This window comes from Cebus imitator, unplaced genomic scaffold, assembly GCF_001604975.1.
Source record: "Cebus imitator isolate Cc_AM_T3 unplaced genomic scaffold, Cebus_imitator-1.0 Scaffold6, whole genome shotgun sequence".
Lineage (NCBI taxonomy): Eukaryota > Metazoa > Chordata > Mammalia > Primates > Cebidae > Cebus > Cebus imitator.
This window is the reverse complement of record NW_016107321.1, coordinates 4,005,894-4,025,459: the sequence shown is the minus strand read 5'-3', so window position 1 is coordinate 4,025,459 and position 19,566 is coordinate 4,005,894. Positions and strand designations below refer to the sequence as shown.

The window sequence follows — 19,566 nt, the reverse complement described above, 5'->3', positions numbered from 1 at the left end:
AGAAAAGGCAGATACCTTCCAAGTTTAGCATCTCCGTTTTCTGATGGAATTTGTTTTTCATACAAATCCAACATGCAGATTCTCTCCAAGAGAACTTAGCTGTAAAATCAGAAGCGCTGCCCCAGAGGAAGCCAGGCACATCCTCGTGGGTGAGTGAACTCACCGGTGTAGGTGTGAGGCTTACCATGTGCGGTGCCCGTGATATTGTTTTAAATTATATTTACCTGAACTCATTCCAAACATGTAGCAATATGAAGGAGCTATACACGATGATTGGTTCTGTAGCCAGGAGGCTCTAGAGAAGTAGCCGCTGGCCCTGGGAAGGTGAGAGGCCCCACGCAATCCGTCATGGCTTCTGCTGGGGAAAAGCGCTCTCATGGAGATGTCCTATTCACACTTCTATCCTGCAAGAGCCCAGTGGGTCCTAGTGGCTGGCCTCTGATGACCTGCTGCTAAAAGGAAACGACAACTTTGACAGTGATGTGGGTGACCACAGATGGTCACCTGGGATGGGACTCTCTATTTCCATCCCTGTTAGGTCACCAAAAACTGTTTAGACGCCCCACAGAAGACACGTCCCGTGGGTTATGGTGTGCACCATATATCGTACAACACCATAGAGGAGTCAGCAGGCTGCCACCCTTGGGACAGCGCAAAAGCTGATTATTATTATTATTTTTTTTTGAGAAGGGAGTCTCACTCTCCCCCAGGCTGGAATGCAGTGGTGTGATCTCAGTTCATTGCAACCTCCAACTCCTAGGTTCAAGTGATTCTCCTGCCTCAACCTCCTGAGTAGCTGGGGGGTTACAGGTGTGCACCACCATGCTCGGCTAATTTTTGTATTTTTAGTAGAGATGGGGTTTCACCATGTTGGTCAGGCTGGTCTCAAAATCCTGACCTTGTGATCCTCCCGCCTCAGCCTCCCAAAGTGCTGGGATTACATGATCAAAAGGAACAGAAGAGACGTACCTTTCCTTATACTGATGTAATCCATCTTTCAGCCTTAAAATTTTGAATGTTATCAATACACCTAGGTTTTGATGTTAATTATGTTTGGTAAGAAATGTGCTAAAATATTAAGGTAGAAACTTTCACCTTCCAAACTGAAGAAACGTCACTCGATTGCCTTTCCCTGGCGGGGTTGCCTGAAAAGCTCTGGAATGAGACAGTCCTGCTTCTAACCAGCTTCCACCACGACCCACTGTGTGACTGTGCTCAAGATCCTCAGCCTTCCTGAACTTCTGTTCCCCTCTACGTGATGAGGAAGACAATACATATCCCCTGGAGTCCCTGTACAGATTGAATCATGTATGGAAACATCTACAAATCCACACAGTTGAGACTGTCATGGGTGTTCAATAACATTATTTTCATCACAGAGCAAGCAGTGCTGAATGTCTCCTTATTCAACCCATTTTCTAAGCCATGCTTTAGTGTAATGGTAACAATAGATTACATTTATTCAAGCACAATTGAATAGGTAACCTGTACAGGGAGTGCCTGAGCTGACTCACTTGTGACAAAGAGACTAGAAAGTACTATGACAGTATGCTGACAGCTCCCCAGGGAACAGGCTCAATATGCTATAACTATCATTGCCCTCCCAATTGGAGGCCAAGCAGAGGTTTCCACGTGTGATGCCAACAGCTTTCAAAGAGAATGTACAAGAAAATATACCAATTCATCAATTCTGGATTTATTTCGGAGGTCAACCTGAAAGGATTTACTGATGAGTTAGATTTAGCAACAGAGCTGTCTAGATGCAGGCATATTTAGACAATCTAAAGTTTTCATATGGAGTACCCCACTATGGAGAGAGACAGTGAGAGAGTGGTCTTAGGGCAGCTGCTTGGGGCTGATCTAGTTGAGCGGCGCATCCTGAGACCCCCACGGCTCAGGGCAGCAGCCAGCACCACGACCTGGTCAGTACCTCTGGCAAGTGGGCCAGCCCTTGCAGAGACCCTGGGCACTGGAAAGAGCCGATGCAGAGTGGGACTGAGACCTGGTACCGCAACCCTGACATTCTGAAGCTCGACAGCCTCTGGGGTGAAAACAGATCAGAATGAGGCCAATCTAGTTAAGGTCTTCTCCAAAATGGCTACCCGCCAAGGCATAGAGCGAAGATTCCAAGCCCCGGTGTGCATGGAGCATGGCGGGAGCAGCAGGGTGTCCTGCTCCTGCGAAGCCTCTGCCCCCACTAACACCAGCAAGGAACCCCTCAGGGCTGAGGCTCTATGGCCAGCTTTGATTGCAAACGTCCAGTCATTCCTGAAGTTTGCCAGTATGGCCACCAGTTAGTCATTTGGGTTCACTCAAGGTGATTTACTTCTACTAAATATATAAAATGAGGTAGCTTAAGTAGAACTTGGAAAAGAGGCGAGATGTTCCTTAACAATAAAGCAGGCTAAACAGCCCACCCTTGAGTCCTCTGACTGTTTTCTTGACTACCAGCTAGAGACACTGTAGCAAATGTTTCAGTTCCCTGGAGCCCAGACCAGCCATCGGGCCTGATCACTCCCTAGTCCTCACAAGTATCCCGACAGTGCAGCCTCCATTCTGATGTGTGGTACGTAAGCTCACAATCTTCAACCCAACGCTGCTCTGTCCATGCAAAAGTGTTGATTAAAAAGCCCCTATGCCAGGCACTGTGCAGGTGCCAAGAACACAAAATTCAGAGCCTGGCATAAGAGGGCTTCTTAATCGATACCTTTGCACAGACGGAGCAGCCTTGGGTTGAAGATCTGAAGCCTTGAGGCTTCCCAGTCTTGTGGGAAGGGACAAGCAGAACGCTTTCCGTTTCTGTGTTCCATTTCCACCACTAAACCCCGCCAGTAAGTTGTTGTACACCCTCCTGGAAAGAAAGGTGTGCGCGAGAGAGGATGGTATGGGCCTGGAATCTTCCCCTGAGTTACAGCCAAATGCTGAAAAGACTGGCGCTCAAAATACAGCCAGTGCTCGACTTACGACCATGATTGGTTCTGACAGACCAGTCATAACACAATTTGGTCGTAAGTTGAGTAGGCTATATGTACAGTTGAAATGGTGCACACGGAGATGGTAGTGCTGCCGAAAGCTGGTCCGCACTGTCGTACGCCCAGCTGGGCAAAGTTTGTGCTGCCAGACGCGGAGCAGTCGTGGCTAGCTATTGTGGCCGTAAAGTCGAATGGTCTTAAGTTGCATAGGTCGTACGTCGATCAATACCTGTATGTACAGTACTGTGAAATGATGTTATAAAAATCTTTAAGTCATATTTTATCATAATTTTCTTTCATTATTGTTATATATCATAATTTTCTTTGTTCATTTTATGCCATTTGTATCATCTCTACACCATTTTGTTTATTTTTACATTCGTGAGGTTTAAGTAAAACACTGCATTACCAGTACAACTGGTTTAATATTTGCAAAACATACAAAATTACAAAATACAGGTGCATACAAAAATACAAAATACAGGTGTAAAAAATACCATAGGAAACATTTTCCCAATTGCAAAACATATCAAAATATATAAACATGTACGAAACATTTTATTGGCCGCTGGTACTTGGCTGCGGATCGTTGATGTCGTCATCTGAGGCAGCAGTTGGGGTTACCAGACTTGGTTTTTTCATAAACATGGTAGGCTTTGTCCGAATTGTATGTTTCTTTTTTTCTTCATAAATTTCACGATACGGACGAAACACATCGTGCGCCATCCGTTCAATCCTTGCAAATTGTTCGACGTTTGGGTCCATTGCTTCGAAATGTATAAGAAGTTTATTCAGTAAAGAAAAACCGTCTGATAATCCCTTAGTTGTGAACTTTCTTTCTGGCTCCTCCTCTTCTTTCTCTGCTTCTCTTCTTTCTTCTTCCGCCACTCTTTCTTCTTCCAGTTCGATCAGCTCTTCATTTGTAAGTTCTCCGGATTCTTTGTCTAGCAACTCTTTGACATCTTCCATTTCACACTCCAAAGAAAGGTCTTTAGCGAGTTTTACTATTTTTTCCCGAATCGTTTCAAGTTCATGTTCACTGTCAAATCCGTCAAAATCATTAACTTAGCTCTTAACACAATTTTTCCAGATGCCATTCATGCACTTTGTCGTCACAGCCTCCCAGGCGGTAGCGATATTCTTGATACACATCAAAATGTTGTACTGTAGTGTTTCCAAAAACCTACAGCGGAGCAGTTGTGCTAGCGATTGTGGTCGTAAAGTCGAATGGTCGTAAGTTGCATAGGTCATAAGTCGATCAATACCTGTAATGAACCAGTTTGTGTGCACACATGCATGCGTGTGCGTGTGCGTGTGTGTGCATCAAAAGGTGAGAGATTACATTCTGCTTTTTTTTTTTTTTTTTTTTGAGACGGAGTCTTGCTATGCCGCCAGGCTGGAGTGCAGTGGTGCAATCTCAGCTCGCTGTAATCTCCGCCTCCCAGCTTCAAACGATTCTCCCATCTCAGCCTCCTGAGTAACTGAGCTTACAGGTACCTGCCACCATGCCCAATTAATTTTTTGTAATTTTAATAGAGATGGGGTTTTGTCATGTTGGCCAGGCTGGTATCAAACTCCTCACCTCCTGTGATCCACCCCGCCTTGACCTTCCAGAGTATTGGGATTACAGACTCCATTGTTGCCGACTGCAGTAGCATAAGTGTGCCTGGCCTCGCTCACACTGCGTTCCTTTCTCTTGCTTTCTGCTTTCTCTGATGCTGAGAGGAAAACACTGTAGACCTTACACTACCCGAAAAACCTCAAGAGAGTCTCAGAACAAAATGAACCCTGTTCCACAATTAGTCACAGCTGCAGGGGAAATGCATAAAGCAAACACAAAATGAAAGCACTCTCTAAGCATTCACCTCAGACTGGAATTAGAGACTTAGCCTCCAGCCACGTGGGGCAGAGTACGCAGGGCCCTTGCACCCCTGACTGGCCTCCTCCAGCCAACCTCCCCCACTTTCCCAGGCTCCAAACCATTCTGGGTTGGACAGGCGTGCGAATGTGCAGAGAGGAGAGGAGGGCCGTTCAGAGGACCAACGTGGAGGCCTGAACCAGCAGGATACTGATCCCTCCTGGCTCTGCTTTGAGGAGTCATGGTCACGGCCGCCAGGACAAACAGCTGGGAGAGCAGCTTCCCGTACAAAGCCCTTATCCACCTGCCTGGACACAAGTCCTCATGGCCCCTTCCCAGTTTCTCTTCTGAACGGGCAGCGCAGTCCTTGTGGGATGGCGCCAGCCTTGCAGATGGGACGACAGAGCAGAGGCATTATGGGGCAGGTGGGAAAACAAGACGTCCCCAGGGCAGAAAGTAATAGCCATTGGCCTTGCCCTGCGTCTGTAGCCAATAGGTGCTTGCTGAACAGCTGCAGGAAGCACAGGTGATGGGGCACTGGAGGGTGCTAAACACAAAGCGGGAGGGAGTGAGGAAGGCGGGGTTCGTGGGGTGATACCGAGGCGGTGCGGCAGGCAGCACAGGCTGTGACCATTGGTTGAGGGCCGCGCACAGGAAGAGACAGCCCGGCGCTTTCAACAACCCTGGCTTCAGGATCGGTGGGATCAGACCCTGGCTTGTTAAAGACGCTGCCAAAGAATCCTGGTCAACAAAAAGGAAGACCCGTTGTGTCCAGTGTGGGGCTGGACTCTCAAAGATGAGCATGCACGACCACTTCCAGGATGCTGTCGGTATGAACCCGTGAGCTGCCCACTTCCTCCCGGCCGGTGATTCGCCTGCCCACCTCAGCCGTCGCCATTCTCTCAAGTTCCTCATCCATGTGATTCCAGATCCCAGCACACCTGCCAAACCGGTAAACGGTAAGAGAAGAGGGTAGCGTCCCTGCCCACTCCTGGTGTGAGGTCCGTGCCTGCAGAGTTGAGAATGAATGCGCCTGATGGCGGGCAGCAGAGGGCATCGGCCATACACTCAGGTGGTGCCAGCGGTGAGGACGGTGCAAGAGCTCCGTCAGCTCACCCTACAGAGCTGACCAGACCACATGGTGGGCATGTCTGCTGGAAACACCCCTCCATTTCTGGAGACTCCTGACTTCTCTTTAGAAAAAGAGCACTTGACAAGCGCGTGTGTGTGAAGAAGCTGGGGGAAGGCGGGTGAACAGTGCTGTGTGGCATTACAGGGTCTCCTGCAGAACCACACACACTCAATACTTGCCAGACACATATTTTGAAGGTTATCAACTGCTATCATCATCATCATTGAAAAATCCTTCTGTTTAAAGAGGCAGTACAAGGCTTTATGGGCAACCTCACACACAGGCCCTCTGCCTAGGAAGGATGATGCCACTCTCCTCCTCTCACATTTCTCCGGGCAAAGAAATGCAATGCTGCTATTTTTTTGCTGTTTTATTTATTGATTTATGTTTATAGAAACGGGGATCTCACTATGTTGCCCAGGCTGGTCTCAAACTCTTGGCTTCAAGCCATCCTCCCACTGTGGCCTTCCAAACCACTGGACTTACAGGCGTGAGCCACTGTGCCAGGCCAGAAATACAACATTCTGATCTGTGTTCAGGCCCAGCTGTATTATATATTTATGAAGAGGGGCAAGGGAAGGTCTCAGACTAAATGTCATGTCACTGTGGGGTAGGGGCCACCAAGGGGCCCTGTGATCCTGGCCTCCTGGCATCCGCGCCCCTGTGCATCCCACCCCACATCCCTGGAGCACGGGCTGTGCTTACTGATCCACTTCCAACAGCCAGTACGGACAGAAGGGATGGGAGGTCTCTCCCAGGTCCCGGTTACAGAAGCCCCGCAGCTCCGGCCCCGGGTACCTGCTCACTCTCTCTAGCATGGCTCACCCTCCAGGGCTCAGTTGCCATATCCCGGGAAACACTGTTTTAAAACAAGCCTGTGTGGTGAGGAATGGAGACTGGGCAACAAACCCATGAGCAAGCTTGGAGGCAGATCACACACAGCCCCCAGCAGTGGCGGACTGCCCCTCCCGAGAGACCCTGCCAGCGCCCCCGCTCAGCTGCACCTGCATTCCTGACCACACAAGCCAGGGAACGTTTATGGACACTTGTTGTTTTCAGCCACTATGTTTTGGGTCTCGTCCCATTGCCATGGATAACTAACCCATATGGCTTCTTTAATGATCTGAAGACAAATATTCCAGTTGGCCCAGCAGATAAATATTGAGAATATAATAATAGCTACTGCTCATGGAATGCTTGCCAGGGCCTGGCGCTGCCCAGACAGGATGATCATGCTCTTACGTAACCAGCCGGGGCCTGCTAAGGAAAAAAGATAAGCAAACAGGGACCTGAAGCCTCAGGAAGCTGACCTGTGCTTGCACACCACGGTCTGTTGGGCACCTTAGTGACCTGTGCCCCAGCTGCCAGCATGTCACTCTCATCTCCAAGGTGGAAAGGTTCAGCGTGCAACTCCAAGATCAACCAAAGCCTTCGGAGCCCTGGCACATGCCAGGAAGCACCGGCTCCCAGGAGAACCAGAGCCTCTGGGGACAGGCAGTGCAGTGAGCAGTGGCCACATGGGACCCCGAGGGTATCTACAAGGCTGAAAGCCTCTCTGGTAAAAAGACAATTCTGTTACTTCCCCCAAAATCCTATTTTACATTCAATAATGCCACTGTCACGAATTTCTGCAAATTTCACTGACTTCAATTTAAACTCTTTTCCTTTTGGGCTGTTACAGGTGAGGATGAAAAGTGCCTGGTCAGGAACCTTATTCTGTTCCCTTCCTCTTTAAAAAGCAAATTCTGCAGACTCCAGAAGGATCTCAAAATTATGTTATTTAAGAAAAAGCAGAGAGATGAATGAGGTGTTCTTTTTTTCCTGAAGGTCACTGAACACGAAAGCTGCTGCTGAACCATGAATATAACGCAATGCTGTTCCTTACCCCTTCCAGGGCAGCCGAGACGAGCACCAGGCAACGTCACCCACTGTCAGGGGCCGCGGCTCCTCCAGTAGATGGCAAAGCTGTTCCCTGTGACGTGGGGAGGGGGTTCCCTGGGAGGACACACGCTGGCGGCTCCCGTTGGCGCCGGCCAGCGCCCCCCACGTGCCTGCCCTCCCCCGTCCTCTCAGGGCACCTGCTCTGTGTAGCACCTTGCTTTGTGAGAATGCACAGCAAGCACGGGCTGTTTCTATGGTGTTTGCAGAAGAGAAGACTCAGGGGCTAAGGAAGTACTTTAGCAAGAATCTAGAAACCCCAAGGTCCCCAATGAGCAAGGCTCCCAAAATTCCAGTGAGAACAGAAGAGGCATCGCCCTGGCCCCAGGCTCTCAGACCTGCCTACGTCACCTGCAAGTGGAGCCCCCAAAGACTCTAAACACCTAAGAGCGGTCTCCACCATCAGTGGCAGGGCTCAGACCCCCTTACATACAGCATGAGTTGTTTGGTGTTCACAGAAATGAGTGAAGTCCTATAAATACAGCATCATTGACAAAATCAGAAGTGGGGAGGTGCGGTCCCCATGCTGCAGGCAGGGTGGGCGTGCTGTGGATTCACCTTCTGGCCATCAGCACTCCCACCCCTACGCGCAGACTTGTAAAGTGATCAGGGATTTCAAAACCTTTGGGAGTAAAACCCTAAATGGTGCTGAGATTAAATTCCCTCTCCATGAAAGTTTCTTCCTCTCTGTGCACCATGTCCCCTCTCTGGGCCTGGGTCCCTCCCTGCACGTGTTGTGGGCTCATTGTTCTCCCTCATCTGTGCCTGTCCCTGTGCCTGCTGGTGCTGGGCATCTGGGTGCTTCTCCGGCACCTCTGTGCATGGCCCTGCTCTGCCAGCTCCTGCGGCTCCATCCCCAACTCTGTGAAGGTGCGGGTGACATGCACCCCTCAGAATGAGGCCTTTGCACATCATGAGCCAGGAAGGCATTAGAGACCCGGTCCTGACTGCAGCCGGTCTGGGCCATTTTAGGGTGGTCAGGGCCCTGTTTCTGGAGCGGGTCTTGGGCCCCAGGGCCCCTGCTTTTGTGGCCCCAACATCTTCCGGGAAAGAGCAGAAACTTTGAAATCAGACTTAAGAGCTATCGTCCTCGGGCAAATCACTCAGCCAAACTGAGGCTCTGGCGATTTATGAAATGTGGATAATAATATCTAAGGATTAGAAATTATAGAAGTAAGGTGAACAGCACACACAGGGAGCTTATGGGCGTAACGCCACCACAGGGCAAGCAGGAATTGGAAGGCAGCTCCAAGTTCAATAGGCTTTCTGCTGTGCCTCAGGGACTCCTGCTCCATGAATTATGGAAGTTTTCACATTCTAAGCATGAACACTACCAAGAGCTATTTACAAAGCCTGGAAAATCACCGGCTGCCTCTAAACTACTGTCTGAGTTCCAGGAGACGCTGGCACCTCAGAAAGCCTAGCTGTAATGGTGGTGAGACAGGTGACCCACAGTAAAGTCACACCGGTACCCCATACCTTCCTCCTGGGCAGGAGAACCCTGTCATTCATCCCTGGCATCCAGGACGGGGTTAGGACTATAAATTTCTAAGGGGCAATCTCTCATCAGAGAGAATAAATCCACAAAGCTGTAACTCAGATCCCTGCCAAGCTCTCCATATCAGAGAATGCTGGTTACTAGAATGTTTGCTCTTGTTCCTAGAAATATATTTGCACACACACACACGTGTGTACACACACACGTGCATACACACATACAGATATCAAGTTCGCACTGGGAGAATAAATAGGAAAACTAAAGGAGAAAATGGTGGGCAGGAGTTTGCCTTTACCTGCCTCCAGGAATCAGACCCACCAAATCTTCTAGTCCCATCTGTCTTCCATGGCCTCACAGCCCCCATCTCCAATCTTCTAAACACCATGATTCTGCCTTCAGGGGCTACCCCTTCTCTGTAAGGGGCATTGTCCCCAGGTGCAAAACCTGACCTCCAAGTTCTGGTACAAACTCTTAGGACCTTTCCTGCCCCTGCTCCAATGTACACTTCATTCCTACTGGAATACCCAAGTGCCACAGATGACTTTGATTCAGCTATGCGACAGAGGCTCAACTGCTAGACACCGCAGTGTGTTAACAGATGACAAAAGTCAACTGAAGAGAGCCAGTTCCAAAGGCACGCAAGCTCCGGGCAAGGAATCAAACTAGCTGGGAGAAAAACAGAATTTCAGAAAAATTATAAATTCTGCAGCTCACCCTCTCACTTAGGGACTCAAAGTTCTTAAGCCTTCAATGATCAAAATGCAGAGGTGATGTCTGCCTGTTAGCCAAAGAGGCAGTAAAGCATGGAATTGAGAAATATGGATGGGAGTGAAATCCAAATCTAATTACAGCTGTGTGACTCTGAGCCAAATATTTAAGCTCTATATAACTTAGTTTTTTTAAAAAACAGAGTGTGGCACGTCATCTATTCATGTTGCTGTAAGGATTAGATAAATGAATCGCATGTAAAATGCCCAGCAGGAGCAATGGTTGAGTACCTCTTATGATCGCCCAAAAGAAGCTGTTAAGCCTGACTCCAAGCAAGAGTAAAATGCAGCTTATTAGCAACATTTCGTCAAGTAGAAACTCTGTTGATTCTTCTGCAAGTTCTGAATGACCAAGAGCAAAGGGCAGGTGGTGGCGCTGACCCAGAGACATGTGTGAGGCAGGGGTGAATGCGTCTCCGACTTACCCCTAAGAGCCCAAAGCGTTCGGACAGGCTCCAGCCACAGAGAAAGTCAATTTCAAACTTGTGGTTGAGAACCACGATGGCATTTTCCTTCCCATACTTGGGGTAGGCGCGCGGGTCCGTGAAGATGGTGCATTCCGTGCCCGACCACCACTCCAGCAGCATCACCAGCTCTGGAACAAACCATAACAGACAGATGTTTACGTCACGCAGCCTTGTCCTGGGGCTCTGCTGAGAGTGGGGCTCTGCCCTCCCAGCTGGGGGAGAAAGCAACTGCTGGGGCAAAGTTCTGGGTCATTGCAGCACAGACCTTGGTCCTCGAGAGGGTTCAGAAGCAGAAGGCAAAACAAGAAAGACTTCACAACTTTCTCCAGGGAAGAAAAGGAGGGGGCCTAGAGAAGGCAAACGACTTCCATTCCTTGATTAAGTACCTTGGGGGAAAATAAATCACAAAGCCAGAATCCGTCAAGAATTCACGTCCTTGTAAGGCAGCATGTGATGAGGTACAGAGTTCGTAATATCCTGGAAAATGACTAATTGGGATACTTATAAACTCCATCAAAGAATATTAAATACCCAACTTTCCTCTCCCACTTCTGACACTTGAGGGCACAGGGAGGAATGGAGGATGGGGGTACCAGGAGCAGGGACCGCAGCACCTGCAGGGCAGGGGAGCGAGAGCTACCACACGCGGGCCTGAACAGAACCATTAAAATATTCTTTGCAGGGGCTTGCAAAAAGATTCCTTTTTTAGGCAATGATGCCCACTTGTAGTTTATTCTTCAGGGATACCTCCCATCCAGGGGACTTATTCCCAATCTAGCAGACTCAGGAAAAGCCTCTATGGTAGAAACTGTCCAGAAAAACAGTTGAATGTGGGTGATCGGCTTTGAAATTTACTCAAAGATGATGGTGTTCAGTAGGGGGTGGCACCTTAGTGCTCTGCGAGGGTCGTGCCTCCTCCCTGCCCTCCTTTTTTTTCCAGACAGGGTCTTGCTCTGTTACCCAGGCTGGAGTACAGTGGTGTGATCAAAGCTCACTGCAGCCTCAACCTCCCAGGCTCAAGTGATCCTCCCACCTCAGCCTCCCAACTAGCTGGGACTACAAGCCTGCACCACCAGGCCCGGCTACTTTTTTGGTATTTTTTTTTTTTGAGACGTTTTGCCATGTTGCCTACAGGGTAGACTCCTGGGTTCAAGCAGTCTTCCCACCTTGGCCTCCCAAAGTGCTGGGATTACAGGCGTGAGCCACCGCACCCGGCCATGTGCCCACCTTTTTAAATCACCGGTTAGTGGGGCACGCATGTAGCAGAGGACTCACTCCCTCCCCACCCTATCCCCACCCTACATACATATAAAGGCAGGTGGATTTGACCTTGACTCCAGATGAGCCTAGTGCTATAGCTCAAGTGGCTGTCCTTGGAAACCTCTCTCCTCCAGGCTGGAGGCTGAAGGCTAGATGTGGAGCACCAGAGCCCTCTAGAAGACATTGCAGTCCAGTTTCTAAGCAGTTAGCCCCGTGGGACTTTGAACAAATTAACCTTACAACACCACGGTGTCTTCATCTTTGGAATGGGGTTGCCCCAAAGGGTTTTGTGAGCGTAAAGTGCGTAACACAGAGTATGTGCTCAGTATAGAGCACATTGTAAGCTCCCAGAAAACTGAAGCTATCCATATCCTTAAAAATGAACAAAACCACTCCCCTTCCTTCACCAGAAGTGAACCATAAAAAAGCGTCTACCTAATTCTGGGAAGTGAGAAAACATCAAGCCGCCATTCAGTTGTCCACCAGGCCACAGCATTGGTGGAAGCAGAAGCACAAGTCAAGGAAGAGTGACGCCTCCTGGGAGTTGGTTGTGGGAGTTTGCCAGCAGGTGGGAGTTGGGCAGGGTAACAACATGCAGCCTGGCAGGGCAGCCTGATGAAGGGATGGAGGGACAACGTGTTAGCATGGGGTAGACAGACGCCTGTAGCGCTGTGCTGAGTTTTTCTAGGCACAAGGATGGGAAGGGTCAGTCTCTTCCCTTACTGACCAAGGAGAGCAGATAAGCACCAAAGCACAACTCTGCGGGGAGTCTGGGAGACAAAGCTGAACCTTCCAAGAGAGTCACATTTCCTAAGGGTCACAGGTCAAATGCCTCTGCGTGGGACTCCCTCCCCAAGGCCAGTTCCCACCACCCCACTCCATTCACATGTTCCCCGGCACCCTCCACAGCCCTATCACAGCTGTGACTATGGCGTGAGTCACTATATACAGAGCTCTGTATCATTGTATACAGAGCACAGGGGCCACGAGACAGCGACTGTACTGTGTGGTTCACCCTGACCTTAGCCTCGACTCCAAGACTCAGTAAGTGCCACGCACATGGATGCTTTTAACAAACGCCGCATGATTACTTAACGCGTGTGGACACTCTGCGAAGTACAGGAGATGAGCACACATTCAGCTGCGATCCCGGCTCCCCCCCAGCTTACAGCCCAGGGAAAAGACAGCTACACACCACAGAACAACGTCACAGGGAAAGGAGAAAGGCCTGTTGAGAGGATGGCTGCTGAATATCATCCTTGTGGATTTGGGAGTCAGACACATCCAGGCATGTCTCCACCAGTCCTGGTGGAGACACTTACTAGTCGTGAGACTTCTGGTGTGTTTCCCAGCGTCCCCCTTCTCTAAAATCGGGATAGGTAAATGCCATTAGAGACGCTGTGGATATTAAATAGAGTATGGATTCAAGACACCTAGCATGATATTGGGCATAGTAGGCAATCAATACAAGCTTTTAAATTACTATTATATGCATAATAATTTTATCACACACAAAGGCTCTGTGACCACTGAAGGGGAGAGGAAGGACGGGAGACAGAGGCAGATGGAGAGAAACCCAGAGAGACAGCATCGCAGAGACTTCTGGGTTACCAGAGTAAAGAGTTAGGATTTATGATTTCATTCTAAAGACAATTAAAAAACCACTGGAGCATTTTTAAATAGACACACCAACATCCAATTTGCATTTGAAAAAAAAATCACTCTGACTGAAACAGGAACAGACTGGAATAGGGAGGCCAGTTAGGGGGTGACCGTGTCAGCAGAGAGAGGGGGCAGTGCTGGGACCAGACAGGGGAAGATCAAATTTCTCACTCATCTCAGTAGGCTGTTAAATAGACAACTACACTCTGAACCTCACTGGATAAAAGAGTTTTATTTCCCTTTTTTCTTTCTTTTTTTCTTTTTCTTTTTTGAGATGGTGTGTCACTCTGTCACCCCAGCTGGAATGCAGTGGCCCAATCATATACCGCTCACCGCAGCCTCAACCTCCTGGGCTCAAGCGATGCTTCCACCTCAGGCTCCTGAGTAGTTGGGACCACAGCTGATCTCAAACTTCTAGATGCCTCCCAAAGTGCTGGGATTACAGGCATGAGCCATCACGCCTGGCCCATTTTTCTTTTTATCAAATGATTTCACATTTTAATTCAGAGAAACACATTTATACTGTCATGTAAAATGATTCAAACGACCCAGAAGTATGTACAAGAAAATAGAAAATTCCTCTACATGGCTTTGGAGTATGTTCACCAAGCTGGCCTGGACTACATTTCCCAGACTTCCCTTTCTTGGATATTCCCAAGAGACACTCTTGGGAGGTTTGGACGGTGAAAAGGAAACAGCACCACTTTGTAGGTCACGCACCTTTGTGCTGATCTGCTGATTCATCAGTGCGAAGCAGCAGCCACGCCTGCCACTGCTCCTCCTTCCCCTGGATCCCCCACCAGCTTCTCTGAATCCCAGGCCAGGCGCTTGCATTTATCTCTGTGACAAAGATCCCAGCTTCTGCAGGACATCCACACCATCGATGCCAGATGCAAAAGAACTGATACAAGTTCTTATGAGGCTCCAGCTTGTGCTTGGTGGTTACAACATCTTATCTCTCCCACTTTATATGCATCACCCCTTCCTGACTGCCTGCCCGCCCTGTGGACTGCAAGCTCCAGCATCACATGCAGATACAACAGCCCTACAGAGACTGCTAGACCAGCCCCCACAGTCGAATAAGGCCAATGAGATGATGTACACTGATCTCCCAGCGGCTTTGCTTCTCTTGTTGAACCCTGACTGAGAGATGTTTCCTCAGTTGAGACTGGGTAATTTATGAAGAACAGAGATTTATTTCTTACGGTTCTGGAGGCTGGAGGTCCAAGGTCAAGAGGCCTGCATCTAGCAAGGTCCTTCTTGCTGTGTCATCCCATGGGGGAAGGCAGAAGGGCAAGCAAGCATGTGCTCAAGAGAGAGAAATAGGGAAAGAGGCTGAACTCATCCTCTTAGCGGGAACCCACTCTCTGAATAACTGGCCTACTCCTGAAATAATGGCATGAACCATGGCAGAGCCCTCACAGCCTAACCACCTCTTAAAGGCCCCACATCGCAACACTGTTGTATTGGGAATTAAGTTTCCAACACATGACTCTGGGGGATGGATTCAGAACATAGCACCCCTGAAACATTTACCTTCTTGTTTAGGCATCCAAAGTAACACACATTAAACACCCAGAAAAAGCAACCAAGGCTTTAACATTACAAGAATTCGAGCCACTAGATAGTGAATTGAAAAACAGTATATCTGGGAAGAAAAATAATGCATCGAATCAGAATAAAAGCAGGAGAAGAGGAAAAAGGGAAGGGCTTATAACCCCCTAGAAAGGGGCCCAGAAGTTGTAAATGACCAGCCCTAAGAGGGACCTCAGTGGGAGAAGGGTGGGGAGGAAGGACACGGTCCGTGGAGATCCCAGGATCTGAAGACTCCGGGTCTTGCCCTTTAGGGTGGGTGAGCACGTGGCCCAGCCATGGACACATCCACTCAGGGCAGTGCCCACCACACCTGCCAAGGACAGGGGGCACCCCATCCAGGCCTGGGGTATGCACGGACCGTAAGACTCACCACAGTGTGGAGAGGGCATTCTAAGGTGCACACACTGCAGGGAATTGCAGGGAGCCCCCAAGGAAGCCTGTCCTGGCCAGGACGGCCACCTGGGAAAGGCCACAGGACAGAAGGGAAGGCTGCTCCACGCAGAGATGCGGCCAGGGCTTCAACATCATATGGCAGTATTTCAAACTTTTGTCATATTTTTAAAATGTCAGTTTTCCAAATTTTGCAGATGTTATTTTGACTCTGCTGCTCCCTGAGGGCTCAGGGAACGCATCTCTCTACAAAGCCATCATACTCGGGCTCTGCTCCCCGGCTGCTTCTGGTCCAGCCAGCTGCTGCTGACTGTTCTACAAACCCCACAGAGCCGGTGCCCAGTTCTTCAGGGTGATGATGGGAGGGGGTGCCGAGCACAGCAGGTGACTTCTGCAAAGCCCCAAACCATTGCCTGCTATTTCAGGGGCCGACTAAAGAATAAAACTCAGGGGGCCAAAAAGAGGCTTAACCAGAGGCGCAGGTTTGGTTTTATTATACTTGCTATTGTGCTGGTCAGCTTAAGAGATTACTAATAGGGAAAAGAAGTAGATACACAAAAGGAAAGTGGACTTAAGGAAGACAGGCCCTGCTGTCCTATTTGTAAAGATGGAAGAGGAAAATGATGGCAACTAATGTTTCCTGAGTTCATTTCCAACATGCGTGGGTTGTGGCCTATCCCCCAGAGTTGGGACGTGGGTGGCTGGGAGCCGAATCCAGACACGAGGGCCCAGGGCAACTCTCTAAAGCTGCTGAAGACACTAAAAGCCATGATTATATAAGAGATGACTGGAGCGCAAGGGGCCAGAGAAGGGAAATAAAAGGAAGATCAGCATGCAAAATCACACCTTGAGCTCAGGCAGAGCTGTGGTCAGTTCCTTACCCAGGACAGAAAGATTAAAATGCCCACCTCAAAGGTTTGGCATGAAGAGCAGATGCTAAGATACTTCAAGCACCGAATACAAGCCCTGCGGCAGCCAGTGCTTTCTCCTTCTCCTGATTCTACTGCAGCTGACCTTTGAACAACAGGGGTTCAAACTTCACTGGTCCACTTATCCCTAGATTTTCTTCCGCCTCTGCACCCCTGAGACAGCAAGACCAACCCTCCTCCTGGCCGCCTCAGCCTACCCAACATGAAGATGACAAGGATGAAGGCCTCTCTGATGATCCACTTCCACTTATGAACAGTACACACATTGGCTCTTTTTGATGATTTGCTTAGTAATGCTTTCTTTTCTCTAGCTTACTTTATTGTAAGAATACCAGATGTAACGCACATACAAAACACGTGTTACTCAACTGTTTACCTTACTGGTCAGGCTTCCAGTCAACTGTAGGCTATTAGTGGTTACATTTTAGGGAGTCAAAAGTTACATGTGGCTATTCGACTCCAAAACAAAACAAATAATTTAAAATCAGAGAAAGACGGGGAAGAAATGAAGAAGCACGCCCTGAGTGCACTTCCAAGCAGCCCTGAATCCGCTGTCCCCAGAGCTCTCCTTGTTCTCAGCCCCTACTCCGCTCTAAGCAGCTGCAAGACGTGGCTCCATTCTGATCTGGATCCCAGGGTTCCCTAAACTCACTGGAGATCCCAATACTTCAAGCCTCCAGAAAAGCTCTTCCCTGATGCAGGCAGAGAGGGCCTGGGGCTCCCACTCCCCCCCATTCCCCAAGGCTCCTGCTCATTCCTCGCTCCACCAGGTGGGCCCAGCTCCTCTCTGCGGCCCATGCCAGGAGAAGTGCCATGGAGAAGTCCACTGCAACAGGGGAGGCAAAGACGCTGTACGAAAGACCCCACAATCCAAACACTGCTGATGGAAACCCTGGGACTACAGAGTTCACTGTTCAAGCCCACGTCAATGGTCGGACCTCCCACAGCTGCAGACAGGGGAGCCACGTTACACGGGGAAATGGCCTTATTATCATTAGCTATATCCAATTGTAACAATTATAAAATGATATAGGTGATTGTGAGGAAGGGGACCCAGGCATCTGGGATCAACTTCCCCTTTGACTGCCACACTACATTTCAACAGAAGCAAGGCCTGACCGACTGGCACCTCCTGATTCACCCTCCTGTAGGTGGCAGGCTTGGTCTTGGGGAAGCTCTCCAGAAGGCATTGTTTTTACTTAAAACAAGATCAAACCCAGAAACCTTTTCACATGTGAGTCCTCAAGCTGTAAACCTGAAACCCTTTCATATGTGATTCCTGAAAGTGTAAACCCGAAGCCTTTTCACATGTGAGTCCTAAAGCTGTAAATCTTCATATCTAACTTCTAAGGCTGTATACCTAAGATTCTTCCACGTGTAACATCTAAAGTGTAAGCCTATATAAAGCCAGGACCTTCCTTTGTTGGGCGAGCTGGGTAATTTGGAACCATCGCTCAGCTCCGGCTGTATTAATAGCAATAACAATAATCAACTCCTTCCTTCCCCATACGGTGTTCGAGGGCTCTGTTTCCCGCCACCACTCCTGCTACAGTTGTCTTGAAAACAATAGATACATAGAATTATATATTTATAATAACCTTTTATCTTTGAACTGATGACAATTTAGGTTAAAAATTAAAGGGCTCATCCTCAGAAGCATCCAAAATGCAAAAGCAAAGCTACGAAATTTCCGAATGTGGTATCATTCCTCCCTGTAGCAGTGCTGGAGGGCCAGGTCCCTCCCCTGACATCACAGGGAGGCCTGGAAGAGGCAGGACTGTGCCTTCACACAACACCCTGACCTGGAGGTCAGTCGTCATGTTACAGGGTGCCCACAAGACTCTCTCTGTGCCTGGCATAAAAATTAATAAAAACACAAAGTGAAACGATCAGCACAGAATAAACAGAAAGGTGCCGCCCAGCTCTAGCCCAAGAGCTGCAGGTGTGGAGTGGGCCCCAGCAGCGCCGTGAAGGGGCCAGCGTGCGCAGCCCAGTGCGTCTCCTGTGTCCTGGTGCTCAACACAGTCTGGGATTCCCGAGGGGGACGGGCTGCCTGTTGCTCCCATGGCCTGCAGGCTCTGATGCGGTACCAAGCAGTCCCTCTGTGCAGTACGCAGCTAGCTCCAAGCTGCACCACATTTACGTTTCCTCCTTTGTCCCCACTCTGCCCCCTCTTCTAAGCAGGGAGGGGCATTCCTAACTGCACAGTACTAAGCGAGCTTGGCTCCTGTGGGCACTTGCTGGTATTTTATTTTTATTACTAATTTTTTTGAGACAGTCTCACTCTGTTGCCCAGGCTGGAGTGCAGTAGCGTGATCTCGGCTCAATGCAACCTCAGCCTCCCAGGTTCAAGTGATCCTCCTGCCTCAGCCTCTTGGGTAGCTGGGATTATTGGCATCCACCACCATGCCCAGCTAATTTTTGTATTTTTAGTAGACACAGGATTTTCCCATGTTAGCTAGGCTGGTCTCAAACTCCTGACCTCAGGTGATCTGCCCACCTTGGCCTCCCAAATCGCTGGGACTACAGGTGTGCGCCACCGTGGCCCCCCACCTTGGTATTTTATTTTTAGCTATTCTAGTTAATTCCCTGATATATGCATTTTTGCCAAAACCAGATTTCAGCACTTTCTTTCTGTGTCACCAAACTGGGAGCCCAGATCTACCTGTCCCATCCCGGAATCTCCCAAGCAGCTGCTCTTCCCACGCACATGTCCACATCATTGGATAGCGCTCAGGCTAGAAGCCCAGGGTCCAAGAAGGCCGAAGCTCCTGAAAGCTATCAGGATTACATTAGGAGGTGATTTTGCCTCGGGGGGACAAAACCTGGTTTCTTGGAGGGGGCGTGGGGTGGACAAAAATCTTACTCTTTTACGTGTGAAGCGCAGATATGTCCACAGCACATGAACGACACACAGTCCCTCTGCAGTATTAACGCGTCATGGGAGGTGATTAGAGGGAAACGTGTCTGAAAAGGCTCCTTAGAGGGAAAATAATGAAAACACTGGAGTAGCACCACAGCACATCGTTCACCCAGATCGGTCTGCTCTCAACAGGCAGCAGGGCAAAGCAGATTCTTGACAACGCCAGTGCTCAGA

At 49.2% G+C, this 19,566-nt stretch overlaps 1 protein-coding gene across 3 annotated transcripts in view; it reads right to left on the bottom strand.

Annotated features, from left to right (window-relative positions):
- Nucleotides 1-19,566, bottom strand: part of AGPAT4 (1-acylglycerol-3-phosphate O-acyltransferase 4) — a 137,441-nt gene that overhangs the window by 20,393 nt on the left and 97,482 nt on the right. For all 3 annotated transcript variants that reach the window (XM_037741759.1, XM_037741756.1, XM_017538009.1), the window contains exon 3: nucleotides 10,591-10,760. In XM_037741759.1, coding sequence (XP_037597687.1) covers nucleotides 10,591-10,760 — 170 coding nt within the window. The remainder of the gene's footprint in view (nucleotides 1-10,590; nucleotides 10,761-19,566) is intronic.